The sequence below is a fragment of the Rhinopithecus bieti genome, unplaced genomic scaffold, assembly GCF_001698545.2.
Source record: "Rhinopithecus bieti isolate Rb0 unplaced genomic scaffold, ASM169854v2 scaffold_32955, whole genome shotgun sequence".
Taxonomy (NCBI): Eukaryota; Metazoa; Chordata; class Mammalia; order Primates; family Cercopithecidae; genus Rhinopithecus; species Rhinopithecus bieti.
In genome coordinates, this window is record NW_016814423.1 from 2,624,504 (window position 1) to 2,639,410 (window position 14,907).

Here is a 14,907-nt window from a genome sequence, read left to right on the forward strand (position 1 = left end):
AAAAAAAAAAAAAAAAAAAAAAAAAACTGAGAAAGGATAATATCTTTTTTCCTAACACTTTCATTTTATAGGTGTGGAAAATTGAGGACCAGGGAGAGTACCTTGCCAGCAATTTTGTAGTTATGATTTTAGATGAAGAGCTGCATAGGGCTAGGGGAAATTCTGAATGGTGTTCAAGTCCTCCAGCCAGCAGCAGCAGGATGTGGTGGTCCATGTGCACTATGCAAGTAGCACTTCAGATGGAGCTTATTCTTATTTTTAATTTATTTTTTATTTTATTCATTGATTTTTATATATTTTAACAGATTTATTGACATAACAATTATATATGGTGTACAATTTGATGGTTGATATGCACATGCATTGTGAAAGGACCATCAAAATCAAGCTAATCAACACATTATCACCTCTCCATAGTTACTATTTTGTGGATGCGTGTGTATTTATTTTATTTCTGAAATAATTTTAGACTTGCAGAAAATTTGAAGAAATACTACAGAGTTCACATATATCTACCACTTTGTTTCCCCTGATGTTAAAAACTTATATAACTGTAGTTCAATAATCAAAATGAGGAAATTAACTTTGATACGATACTATGAATTAAACTATGATACGATACTATGAATTAAACTATAGCCTTTTGATTTTCACCATCCCCTCCCACCCCTACCATGCCTTTTAATATTCCAGGATATAATCTAAGATCCCACGTTGCATTTGTTTCTATGTCCCCTCAGTTTCCTTCAATCTGTGACAGTTCTGTATTTCCTTGTCTTTCATGGACTCTTGATGAGTACTGGCCAGGTGTTTTGTAGAATGATCCTCAGTTTGGGTTTGTCCATGTTTTCCTCATGATTAGACTACGGTGATGGGTTTGGGGAAGAAGATCACAAGGTGAAACGCTCTTGTTATTTCCTATCAGGGGTACAGGATGACAACGTGGCTTATTAGTGATATTTACCACGATCACTTGGTTAAGGTGGACTCTCCCACGTTTCATGGCTGTAAAGTTACTTTTCTCCCTTTGTAAATGATAAACATCTGGGATCGATGCTTTGAGACTGCTAGCATCCTGTTTCTTCTCAAACTTTTGCCTGTTGATTTTCACATTCATTGGTGGATCTTGTCAACAGTTACTACTGTGGTGTTCTAGTGGGGATTTTTTATTTTACTCATTCTTTCTACATTGATTCATTGGAATTCTGTAAGGAAGAAGTATCTCTTCTCTCATACATTTATTTATTGAATTATTTATTTATGTCCATATGGATTTGTGGGTATTTATTTTGTCCTGTGGGATTGTGTTAGTTCTTGCCTTGCTGTAAAGGAATACCTGACACTGGGTAATTCATAAAGAAAAGAGGGCCAGACATGGTGGCTGACTCTTGTAATCCCAGCACTTTGGGAGGCCAAGCGGGCCAATCACTTGAGGTAAAGAGTTCAAGACCAGCCTGGCTAACATGGTCAAACCCCATCTCTACCACAAATACAAAAATTATCAGGGCACAGTAGCACATGCCTGAAGTACCAGCTAAGCAGTGGCCAAGGGTGTGGGTGGAAGATAATCCTCCGGGGCTAGCAGTCAACCAAGCCCCCGTACTCATAGAAGTTAAGCCTGGGGCCCAGCCGGTCAGGCAGAAACAGTACCCAGTACCCAGAGAAGCTCTTGAAGGTATCCAGATCCATCTCCAGTGCCTGAAGACCTATGGAATTATAGCCCCCTGTCAAGTCTCCCTGCAGCACGCCCCTGTTGACTCTTTTCTATCCAGAAACCAAGGATTACAGACCAGTACTGGACTTGCACTTGGTTAACCAAGCTACAGTGACTTTGCACCCAACGGTACCTAACCCATACATGTTGTTAGGGTTACTACCAGCTGAGGACAGCTGGTTCACCTGCCTGGACTTGAAGGATACTTTCTTTAGCACCAGACTAGCTCCTGAGAGCCAGAAACTGTTTGCTTTCCAGTGGGAAGATCCAGGGTCAGGTGTCACCACTTAGGACACTTGGACCCGGCTTCCCAAGGGTTCAGGAACTCCCTCACTATCTTCAGGGAGACCCTGGCTCGAGACCTGCAAAAGTTTCCCACCAGAGACCTAGGCTGTGTGTTGCTCCAGTATGTCGATGACCTCCTGCTGGGACACCCCACAGCAGCTGGGTGCGCCAAAGGAACAGACGCCCTGCTCTGGCACCTGGAGGACTGTGAGTATAAGGTGTCCAAGAAGAAAGCTCACATCTGCAGACAGCAGGTACGCCACCTAGGATTTACTATCCAACAGGGGGAGCATAGCCTAGGATCAGAAAGAAAGCAGGTCATTTGCAACCTACCAGAGCCTAAGACCAGAAGGCAGGTGAGAGAATTCTTAGGAGCTGTGGGGTTCTGCAGGTTATGGATCCCAAATTTTGCAGTACTGGCCAAACCTCTGTACCAAGTTACAAAGGGGGGTGACACAGAACCTTTTGAATGGGGGTCCCAACAGCAACAGGCTTTTCATGAGTTAAAAGAAAAACTTGTGTCAACCCCAGCCCTGGGTCTGCCTGACCTGACAAAGCCATTTATACTATATGTGTCAGAGAGAGAAAAAAATGGCAGTTAGGGTTTTGACCAAGACTGTGGGGCCCTGGCCAAGGCCAGTGGCCCACCTCTCTAAACTTAAACTAGACAGGGTTTCTAAAGATTGACCCCCGGGTTTGAGGGCCTTAGCAGCAACTGCCCTGCTAGCACAAGAAGCAGATAAACTAACTCTTGGGCAAAACCTGAACATGAAGGCCCCCCATGCTGTGGTGACTTTAATGAATACCAAAGGACATCATTGGCTAATGAATGCTAGACTAACAAAGTACCAAAGCTTGCTCTGTGAAAATCTCTGCATAACCATTGAAGTTTGTAACACCCTGAACCCCGCCACCTTGCTCCCGGTATCAGAGAGCCCTGTCGAGCATAACTGTGTAGAGGTGTTAGACTCAGTTTACTCTAGCAGACTTGACCTCCGGGGCCAACCTTGGGCATCAATGGACTGGGAGCCGTACCTGGATGGGAGCAGCTTCGTCAAACCACAAGGAGAAAGGTGTGTGGGATAGGCAGTGGTAACCCTGGACGCTGTCATTCAGGCCAACTCATTGCCTCAAGGTACCTCAGCCCAGAAAGCCGAGCTCATTGCTTTCATTCAGGCTTTAGAACTCAGTGAAGGTAAGGCTGTAAACATTTACACTGACTTCCGGTATGCCTTTTTAATCTTCCAAGTGCATGGAGCATTATATAAAGAAAAGGGCCTGTTGAACTCTGGGGGAAAGGTCATAAAATATCAGCAAGAAATCTTGCAATTATTAGAAGCAGTATGGAAACCTCAAAAGGTTGCAGTCATGCACTGCAGAGGACACCAGGGAGCTTGCACTTCAGTTGCCTTGGGAAACTCCCGAGGTGACTCAGAGGCTCAAAAGCAGCATCTGCCCCCTACTGGGCATCAGTCACAGTCCCCCTCAAGCACCTGACCTTGTACCTACTTATTCTAAAGAAGAAAAGGACTTTCTACAGGCAGAGGGAGGACAGGTGATAGAAGAAGGATGGATCTGGTTACCAGATAGGAAAGTAGCTGTGCTACAGCTGCTGGGAGCAGCAGTTGTACTGGCTGTGCATGAAGCCACCTGTCTAGGTCAGGAGTCACTTGAAAAGTTGTTAGGCCAGTACTTCTACATCTCCCATTTGTCAGCCCTTGCCAAAATAGTGGCGCAGTGGTGTGTAACCTGCCGACAGTTCAACGCGAGGCAGGGTCCAGCCATTCTGCCCAGCATACAAGTTTATGGAGCAGTTCCCTTTGAAAATCTCCAGGTGGACTTCACAGAAATGCCCAAGTGTGGCGGTAACAAGTATTTACTAGTTCTCGTGTGTATCTACTCTGGGTGAGTGGAGGCTTATCCAACACGAACTGAGAAAGCTTGTGAAGCAACCTGTATGCTTCTTCGAGATCTTATTCCTAGATTTGGACTGCTCTTAGGAATTGGCTCAGATAATGGGCAGGCGTTTGTGGCTGACTTGGTACAGAAGACAGCAAAGGTATTAGGGATCACATGGAAACTGCATGTTGCTTCCTGACCTCAAAGTTCTGGAAAGGTGGAGCAAATGAACCGGACTATCAAGAATAGCTTAGGGAAAGTGTGTCAGGAAACAGGATTAAAATAGACACAGGCTCTCCCGATGGTATTGTTTGAAATAAGCTGTACCCCTTCTAAAAGAATAGGATATTCCCCTTATAAATTATTGTATCATAGACCCCCTCCCATACTACAGGAACTCCCAGACACTCCACAAGAGCTAGGTGAAATTGAGTTACAATGACAGCTACAGGCCTGAGGAGAAATTGCTCAAACAATTTCATCCTGGGTAAATGAGAGGTGCCGCATCAGCTTATTCTCCCCAGTTCACCCTGTCTCCCCAGGGGATCAAGTGTGGATCAAGGATTGGAATGTAGTCCCCTTGCAACCATGGTGGAAAGACCCCAGACCGTCATCTTGATCACCCCCACAGCTGTAAAGATAGAAGGAATCCCAGCCTGGATCCACCACAACCACGTGAAACCTGCAGCCTCTGAGACCTGGGAGGTGAGACCAAGCCCAAACAATCCCTGCAAAGTGACTCTGAGAAGGACGACAAGCCCTGCTCCTGTCACACCCAGAAGCTGACTCGTCTACGCACGGCCAAAGCGTGAGGAAACTTATCATGGGACTTATTCTCTTTAAAATTTGGTCTTATATAATAAGGACTTCCACTGATTTTCCCTGCATGGAGGACTATTCCCAGTATATTCATCAAGTCACTGGGATAGGGCAACAAGTAAAAGTCTTTCTGTTTTATAGTTATTATTGTTGCGGGACAATCAAAGATGGGAGAGACCGAACAGAGTGAGTTCAGGAAAGGTCTTTATTAAAAGGTGATCACCTGGCTCAGTAGGACTAGTGTCCAGGAAAGTCTGAGCCCCGGACAAAGAAAGCAGCCACCTTTTAAGCAGTCAGTGGCTGGGAGCTACATGATGCAGGAAGCATATGTACAGAAGCAAGAACAAAGGCAGTTGATCAGTCTTCTACATTTATCTATACTATATGTTCCACATCCTTGGGAAACCATGTTTCTGTATAAACCTTGTAACTTTGCAGCTGCACTAGGGAGGTGAAGGAGGAACTTGCTGAGCCTCAAGGACTGTGAAACTAGCAAGTACAGATAAGGCTCAAATGTATTACATGAATCATTATCAGTCTGTCTTGCAGGAAGACCTAGGTAGTGAAGATGAAAGTGAGAACTCCCACTAATAAGTGAGATTCTCAAAGGGAGGAATGAGGAAGGAGACCACCTCTTATTTTCTCATACCTCAGAAAAAGAAAGAGGAAATAAAAGTTAAAGAAAGGCAAAAATGAGATCAATAGTAAGGCAGCCTAGCCGTGTACACCAGACCTGGTCTGGTAGTTAAATATCAACCCCTGACCTAACTGCTTGTATTATCTATAGATTCTAGACATTGTATGAGGAAGCATTGTGAAACTTTCTGTTCTGTTTTGTCTTAATTACCGATGCATGCAGCCCCAGCCTGTACCCCATGCTTGCTCAATTGATCACAACCCTTTCGGTAGACCGCCTTAGAATTGTAAGCCCTTAAAAGGGACAGGAATTTCTCTCTTGGGGAGCTTGGTTTTTGAGAGGCAAGTCTGCCGACGCTCCTGGCCAAATAAATCTACTTCCTTCCTCAACCTGGTGTCTGAGGGGTTTTGTCCATGGCTCATCCTGCTACAGATACAACTCTATGTTCCTTCCACCATTATCCCATACCCTTAATATCCATTCCCATGCCTGTTCTCCAGATTGCTGTTTATATAAATTAGAGAACTCAAGCAGTTCAAGTGTAGCACACCTCCTCATGGGTCTTACTCTCAACCTCATCCTTAGGGGCCCACCAGGACTTTAGTTATAGATTTAGATGCAAACAGAGGTGTTGAGGGTGGCCTCTGAGGAGACTCAACATTATCTTGCCTGACAACTGGCTTAGGGGAGGCCATCACTGTTGCTGCAGGCAGCATAGGGTTTTTCTCCTCAGACAAAGGTGGAAAGGCTGATAGCAGCATAGGTCAGGGAAGCTTTGTTGCCACTACTGGGGATGGGGAAGCTGTTCCTTCTGGCAAAAAATGGTTTATCAGAGTTTATAAACTCAGTGTCCCCAGCTTCATCAGGGTCCTCCCACATGTCCCAATTCCAAGTTGCCGGGTCCCATTCTTTTCCAATCAATGCCCTCACTTTAACAGTAGACACCTGGTGAGGCAGTGCATGCATCTTTCATTGCTGGTTAGCCACTCGTGTAAGAGCTTGGGTCTGTTTTTCCACAATTTCAGCTCTTTCTCTACAGGAGATAAGACTCTCATTCGGGGCAGTCTTAGCAGATTTGAGGCTCCGTATCTGCTTCTGAACCTGGGAGACAGAATCCTTGAGTTCATCATTTTCTTTTATCACTTTGTCCACTGAACTGAGGAGCAACCAACCAGCTTCATTATGTTCATTGATTCTCCACATATGGTCAAAGATATGTATAGAGTTACTAAACTCCTTGCCTCTCACGAGTGGTGAATCAGGAGAATCAAATGCATTTATTTTGTATAACTCAGTAAACAGTTTCCGCCAAAAACTATCAGTGTTCTCCATACTATTAGAAGTAGAGACCTTAGCATTTTTGGGTCTAATCATATTAATCAGCCAGCCCCGGAGACCCCCAAACCAACAGAAGAACTCCATCCTTTATATTCTGTTCCTCTAGAACCATACTCCCAGTACCAGAATCTAATCTGTATTAGGGTTCTCTTAGAGGGACAGAATAGGAAATACAAATATATACATAAATATACATATATATACATATACATATATAATATATATATATGAGTTTATTAAGTATTAACTTACACAATCACAAGGTCCCATAATAGGCTGTCTGCAAGCTGAGGAGCAAGGAGAGCCAGTCCAAGTCTCAAAACTGAAGAACTTGGAGTCTAACATTCAAGGGCAGGAAGCATCCAGCATGGGAGAAAGATGTAGGCTGGGAGGCTAGGCTAATCTCGTCTTTTTCATGTTTTTCTGCCTGCTTTACATTCGCTGGAAGCTGATTAGATTGTGCCCACAAGATTAAGAGTGGATCTGACTTCCCCAGCCCACTGACTCAAATGTTAATCTCTTTTGGCAACATGCACACAGACACACCCAGGATTAATACTTTGTATCCCTCAATCCAATAAAGTAGACAGTCAGTATTAACCATGACAGGATTCCTTTGACTCTATGCTGCTCCCAGGTGGGCCATCGCCCCACCCTGCTTTTCTTCATTCTCTGTGGATCAAGCCATCTCCCTAGTCAGTCTCAATGTGAGAACCCGGATATTTCAGTTGAAGGTGCTGAATTCACTCACTGTTTTCATTCTTTTCCATGAGAGCCATGGACCGCAGCAGCTCTGAATCAGCCATCTTTGCCTCTCTCCCTTGGTTCTGTTTTTTAAGATAGGGTCTTGTTCTGTCACTTAGATTGGAGTGAAGTAGTCTGATCACAACTCACTGCAGCCTTGAATTCCTGTACTCACACAATTATCCTGCCCTAGCCTCCTGAGTAGCTGGGACTGCAGGCACATGCTACTGTGTCTGGCTAATTTTTAAATTTTTTTGTGGGGACTGGGTCTCATTTTTTGTAGAGCTTGTCTTGAACTGCTGGTCCCATTTTTTATAGAGCTGGTCTTGAACTCCTCCTGCCACAGCCTCCCAAAATGCCAGAATGAGTTGTGTGAGCCATGCTTATACCACTGGGTGTGATGGTGTTTTTTTGTTTTTTGTTTTGATCACAGTGTGCTTCAAGGTAAATACTACTTCAGCATGATACCCATTTTATAAAGCTTAAAAATAAATATGACAAAATAATATATTTTTAGATATATGTATATTTATACCTACACCTCCCCCCTCTATACATAGATATATATGTAGACTATAAAGAAAAGCACAGGGGTTATGAATATAACCTTCAGAAGAGTGGTCACCTCTGTGGTGAAGCAAGGGGACCGAATCAGAGAAGAAATTCCAGCAGTCCCGTAGCTTCGACAGGACTAGAAATATTTCATTATGCATGAGGTGATGGGTGTATGGATGTTATTTAATTGTTATGCTTCATAATGTAGATGCACATCCCACTTTGAGAATATCTCCTATAGAAACAAAGGACTTGTATTTAAGAATGTGTAAGAAAAAAGAGAAAAAGAAATATAATTACTATATTGAGGTGAGAAAGAAAGAAAATAAAATTAAAAGAAAAGAAATAAGCTTTCCTGTATTAGGCTGACTTATCCCAGAGGCAGCAACAGGCACAGCCTAGACCCAGGAAAAGTCTTGATAATACTATCTAAGAAGCCAGGACACAAGGAATGTTCTGTGGAGACTCTCCTAGCACTCCCTTAACATAGGGAGAAGAAAAACAAATTTTCCTTTCTCTTATGGTATGAGTTTATAGATTCCTGTTCTCTGCAACTAGTGACTTCAAGTATTATTTTATCTAATCAGGGGAGTGAAGGTCATGAGAAGCCTGAGCAGGCCTGAATTACAGCCATCTGAGCACCACAGCGAAGGTTATGAGAGAAATCAGTGCAAGCCTCTTGAGCAAAACCTAGGTAACGGCCATGTGGATTGGTTGGCAATGGTCATGTGTAATCCTAAGTGATTCACCTGTCACAATTTGATTAACTGCTGTTGTTCTGCCTCTCTATCCTTGCTTTCACGTCACTGTAAGCCTGGTTCAAGCTAGCACATCCCCTTTTTGAAGTGTATATAAAAGCCAAGACCTGTCTTTGTTTTAGGCTCAGTTTTTGGATGTTAATCTACTGGGTCTGAGTGCACTCAATAAAGATCCTTTTGCTTTTCCCTGAGGTCTCTCATCCTCCTGATTCCCACAGCAAGATAAGCTCCATGTATGTTCTACTTATATATGCTTATCTAAGTGTGATACTTTTTTTTATAAAAGTCAAATTTAATGATTAAATACTATGCGCATGATATAATATACTTCAATAAAAATGATTTATGTTTTAAAACTAGTTTTTTAAAAAACTTTTTATCTGAGACGGAGTTTCGCTCTTATCACCCAGGCTGAAGTACAATAGCATGATCTCTGCTCACTGCAACCTCTGCCTCTGGGTTCAAGCGATTCTCCTGCATCAGACTTCTGAGTAGCTGGTACTACAGGCACATGCCACCATGCCCAATTTTTGTATTTTTGGTAGAGACGGTGTTTCACCATGTTGGCTAGGCTGGTTTCGAACTCCTGACCTCAAGTAATCTGCCCGCCACCGCTGGAATACAGGTGTGAGACCCTGTGCCCAGCCCCTCCCTTTTATTTTGAAAGAGGTGTCCCTCTAAGAGATTTTCCTTGTCATTTCCTTTCTTCATTCCAGCAGTTTTCACACTGTATAGTGACTTTCACTGGCTTATCTGTGTTCTTGGGAGGTCAGAATCCCTGTATATCAGCTCACTGCCTGTCCCCAGTTCAGCATGTGCTTGATGCTCACTAACCATTTAGCAGAATGAAGAAACCACAAGAGAGACTTCTGGGAGGAGGCGCTGCCCAGTGAGCCTGGCACCAAGAGCAGGGCCTGGCGGGAGCTCTGCTCAGGCTTCAGCATGGCCATTTTCGTTGACTTCGCTGGTTGAAACTGAATTCCACCTCCATGGTTTCCCCAGGATATGAGTTGGGGTCCAACCTCACTGGTGAGGGTCAGGTGAGCTTTCTGGATGCCTGAGGGACCTTTCAGCCTGCACAGCCTGAGGAGCTTGCTCCAATGCCCTGCCATTTTTGTGAGGGCCCACAAGACCCGGGAAGAGCCTCAGAGCCCCCGCGGGCCCTTGCGCCACTGCCTCAAGTGGGTGCTCGAAGTCCTGCTCAGGAACTGGTCCCCAACAGGATGCGGAACCCCTCCTTGCTGGAATTTCACAGAGAGAGTAGTAATAAGATAGTAATAATACTGACTGCTGTTTATTGAACCTCCACTAGGCACTTGGGCAAGGGGTGGAATCTAAGGCCCAGATTTCCTCTATTATAGCCATGGAGAGCCATTAATACTTGCCTAATAGAGTTGTGGTGAGACATGGAATGGGCAAGAAAGGCACTTTATTTTTATTTATTTTTAAAATTACTATTGTTATTATTATTTTTGAGATGGAGTCTTGCTCTGTCGCCTAGGCTGGAGTGTACTGGTGCAGTCTCGGCTCACTACAACCTCTGCCTCCCAGTTTCAAGTGATTCTCCTGCATCAACCTCCCAAGTAGCTAGGATTACAAGCACGTGCCAACACAGCCAGCTAATTTTTGTATTTTTAGTAGACACAGGGTTTCCCCATGTTGGCCAGGCTAGTCTTGAACTCCTAACCTCCAGTAATTCACCCACCGTAGCCACCCAAAGTGCTGGGATTACAGGCATGAGACACTGCACCCGGTCAAGAAAGGTGCTTTAGACAGTGCCAGAGTTGAGGATTTGTCCTGTGACTTGCTGCAGTTGCCACACTGCAGTTGCCACACTGTGGCCTTAGAACAGTCTTATCCTGTCCTGAAAACCCCAATATCTTGGAAACATCAGGACTGGTCAGAAGGACAGTAACTCCTCGTGGCGCCAGCCCCTGCTCCTCCCCCAAGATTGAGGGGTAAGTATTCCAAACTCTCTACAGGAGCCATATCCTGGATGTGGACACCCAGTCCTACTAGGACCTGCTTCAAGAAGTTTTTCCCAGCCATGAAACTGCCTGATGCCTTCAGCGAAGCAAGCAGGAAAGGCTCAAGTGATCCTCTTATATCAGCCTCGTAAGTAGCCAGTAGCTGGGACCACAGGCGTGCACCGCCACGCCTGCCTAATTATTTTTTGTAGAGACGAGTTTCATCAAGTTACCCAGGCTGGTCTGGAACTCCTGAGCTCAAGCAATGCGCCTGCCTCAGTCTCCCAAAGTGCTGAGATTACAGGCGTGAGCCATCATGCTCAGCCCGATTTGTGATCTTTTATGCATTGTTTCTTTCATGCAGCATGTTTTCAAGATTCTTCCAACTTGCAGTGTATTAATGCTGAATAATATTCCATTGTGTAGAGATACCGTATTTTTATTTTTTAAATTTTGTTTATTTTTAATTGGTACACAACAAATATTTATACATATTTATGGGGTACACATGGTATGTTGTTACATGCACAGAATGTGTAATGATCAGTCAAGGTATTTAATGTATCTGTCACTTTAAGTGTTTGTCATTTCTGTATGTTGGGAACATTTCAAGTCTTCTCTTATAGCTATTTTGAAATACACAATACATTGTTAACTGTAGGCATCCTACTCTGCTATAGAACATTAGAACTTATTCCTTCTATCTAACTGCATTAACCAACCACTCTTCCATACCAACCCACACACCCTTCCCAGCCTCTGGTATCTGTGTATCCATCATCAACCTTTTCAGCTCCTACATATGTGATAACATGCAATATTTGTCTGTCTGTGCCAGGCTTACTTCACGTAACAATGTTCCATCCATGTTGTTGCAAATGACGTGATTGCATTCTTTTTAATGGCTGAATAGTACTTGATTGTGTGTGTGTGTGTGTGTGTGTGTGTGTACACACACCGCATTTTGTTTTCTTTTCCTTTTTTTTTTTTTTATTTTAAAGACAGAGTCTCACTCGCTCTGTTGGCCAGGCTGGAGTGCAGTGGTGCAATCTCGGCTCACTGCAACCTCTGCCTCCCAGGTTTAAGCAATTCTCTGCCTCAGCCTCCTGAGTACCCAAAGTGCTGGGATTACAGGGGTGAGCCACCACACCCAGCCCACATTTTCTTTATTTATTTGTCTGTTGATGGACATTAAGTTGATTCTATATTTTTGCTATTGTGAATAGTGCTGCGGTAAACATGGAAGCACAGGTATCCCTCTGATATACTAGTTTTCTTTCCTTTGGATAAACACCCAGTAGTGGCATTGCTGGAATGTATGGTAGTTCTATTTTCATTTTCCTGAGAAATCTCCATACTGTTTTCCACAGTGACTGTACTAATTTACATTCCCACCCAACAGTGCATAAGAGTTCCCTTTTCTCTGCATCCTTACCCACATCCATTATTATTTTATCTTTTTAATCATAGCCATTCTCACTGGGTGAAGATGATACCTTATTGTGCATTTCCCTTATGATTAATGACATTGAGCATGTTTTCATATACCTGTATGTCTTCTTTGGAGAAATATCTATTTATGTCCTTTGCCCACTATTTATGTATTTATTTATTGGAGTCAGGGTTTTGCTCTGTTGCCCAGGCTGGAGTGCAGTGGTGCAATCACGAGTCATTGCAGCCTCCACTTCCTGGGCTCAGATGATTCTCCTGCCTCAACTCCAGAGTAGTTGAGACCACAGGCATGTGCCACTATGCCCAGCCAAGTTTTTATTTATTTATTTGTGTGTGTGTATGTGTGTGTGTGTGTTTGAGACAGGGGACGGGAGTGTAGTGGTACAATCACTGCTCATTGTAGCCTCAACCTCCTCGGCTCAAGTGATCCTCCCACCTCATTTTTTGATTTTTTGTAGAGATGAGGTCTCACTATGTTGCCCAGGCTGGTCTTGAACTCTTGGGCTCAAGCGATCATACCATCTTGGCCTCCCCAAGTGCTGAGATTACAGGCATGAACCACCAGACCCAGCCTAATTTTTTTTTTTTTTGGTAGAGATGGAGTTTTGCTATGTTGCCCAGGCTGGTCTCAAACTCCTGGGCTCAAGCAGTCCACCTGCATCAGCTTCCCAAAGAGTCATCATGCCTGACCCTTTGCCCACTTTTAATGGAATTATTATTTTTTACTGTTGAGGTGTTTGAGTTCCTTATATATTCTGGATGTTAATTCCTTGTTGGATGAATAGTTTGCAAGTATTTTCTCCCATTCAACAGGTTGTCTCTTCACTGTGTTGTTTCCTCTGATGTGCAGAAGCTTTTTAGTTTAATATAGTTCAGTTTGTCTACTTTTGTTTTTGTTGCCTGTGCTTTTGAAGTCTTAGCCATAAAATCTTTTCCTAGACCAGTGTCCTTAAGTGCTTCCCCTGTTTTTTTCTAGTAGTTTTATGGTTTCAGGCCTTGTGTTTAAGTCTTGAATCCATCTTGAGTTGATTTTTGTATATAGTGAAAGGTAGGAGGTTAGTCATGTTCTTTTGCATATGGACATCCAATTTTCCCAGCACCATTTATTGAAGAAGATATCCTTTCCCCAATGAATGTCCTTGACACCTTTGTTGAAAATCAATTGGCTGTAAATGTATGGATCTATTTCTGAGTTTTCTATTCTGTTTCATGTTATACCTGTTTTTATACCAATACCATGCTATTTTGGTCACTAGAGCATTGTAATATATGTTGAAGTCACATAGTATAATGTCTCCAGCTTTCTTTTTACTTAGGATTGCTTTGGCTATTTGAGCTATTTTTTTGGGTTCTATATGAATTTTAGGATTATTTTTTCTACTTCTGTGAAAAATGACGTTGATATTTTGATAGAGATTTTATTGAATCTAGATTGCTTTAGGTTGTATGGTCATTTTAACAGTATTAATTTTTTCTGATCCATGAGCATGGATTGTCTTTCCATTTCTTTAAGTCTTTTTCAATTTCTTTCATCAATGTTCTGTAGTTTTCCTTGTAGAGGTTTTCACCTACTTGGTTAAATTTATTTCCTAGGTATTTTATTTTCTTTTAGCTCTTATAAGTGGGATTTCCTTCTTGATTTCTTTCTCAGCTAGTTTATTATTGGTGTATAGAAATGCGACTGATTTTTGTATGTTGATTTTGCATACTACAACTTTTTTCTTTTTTCTTTTTTCTTTTTTTTTGAGACAGAGTCTTGCTCTGTAGCCCAGGCTGGAGTGCAGTGGAGCAGTCTTGGTTCACTGCAACCTCCGCCTCCTGGGTTCAAGTGCTTCTCCTGTTTCAGCCTCCTGAGTAGCTGGGACTACAAACGCATGCTACCATGCCTGGCTAATTTTTATGTTTTTAGTTAAGATGGGGTTTCACTGTATTGGTCAGGCTGGTCTTGAACTCCTGACCTTAGGTGATCTTCCTGCCTTGGACTCCCAAAGTGCTGGGATTACAGGCGTGAACCACCACACCCGGCTGTATCCTACAACTTTACTGAACTTATTTATCAGATGTAGGAGTTTTTTGTGGAGTATTTAGGTTTTTCTAGATACAAGATCACGTCATCTGCAAAGAGGGACAGTTCTACTTCCTCTTTTCCAATTTGGATGTCTTTTACTTGTTTCTATTGCCTGATTGCTCTGGCTAAGATTTCCAGTACTGTGTTGAATATGAGTGGTGAAAATAGACATCCTTGCCTTGTTCCAGTTCCTAGAGGAAAAGCTGAAAGCTATGATAGTATGATGTTAACTGTGAGTTTGTCATATGTAGCCTTTATTATGTTGAGGTATTAATATGCTCCTTCAATGCCTAGTTTGTTGAGGGTTTTTATCATGAAGAGACTTTGAATTTTATCAAATGCTTTTTCTAGATCTCTTGAAATGATGATGTGGTTTTTGTCCTTCATTCGGTTGATGTGATGTGTCCTCTTTGTGGATTTGTGTATGTTGAACTACCTTTGCATTTCTGGGACAAATCCCACTTGATCCTGCTATCATATCTTTTTGATATGCTTTTGGATTCAATTGGTTAGTATTTTGTTGAGGATTTTTAAAATTATTATTATACTTTAAGTTCTAGGGTACATGTGCACAACGTGCAGGTTTGTTACATATGTATACATGTGCCATGTTGGAGTGCTGCACCCATTAACTCATCATTTACATTAGGTATATCTCCTAATGCTATCCC

At 42.8% G+C, this 14,907-nt stretch overlaps 1 protein-coding gene across 28 annotated transcripts in view; it reads left to right on the plus strand.

The window, feature by feature from the left end:
* LOC108514129 (uncharacterized mitochondrial protein AtMg00860-like) overlaps nucleotides 1–14,907 on the plus strand; it is an 80,008-nt gene that overhangs the window by 15,723 nt on the left and 49,378 nt on the right. For 12 of the 28 annotated variants that reach the window (XR_001881116.1, XR_001881119.1, XR_001881122.1 and 9 more), the window contains one exon: nucleotides 2,058–5,731. The exons of 1 other annotated variant lie outside the window; for it this stretch is intronic. Coding sequence is in view for 6 of the 27 variants with exons in the window: in XM_017850184.1 (XP_017705673.1) it covers nucleotides 2,058–2,601 (544 nt within the window). In the remaining 21 variants the exon portion in view is untranslated. Of the gene's footprint in view, nucleotides 1–2,057; nucleotides 5,732–8,578; nucleotides 8,686–9,590; nucleotides 9,790–10,731; nucleotides 10,865–14,907 lie in introns of those variants that run through there. 15 more of the 28 variants (XR_001881113.1, XR_001881114.1, XR_001881117.1 and 12 more) reach the window with 8 other exon arrangements.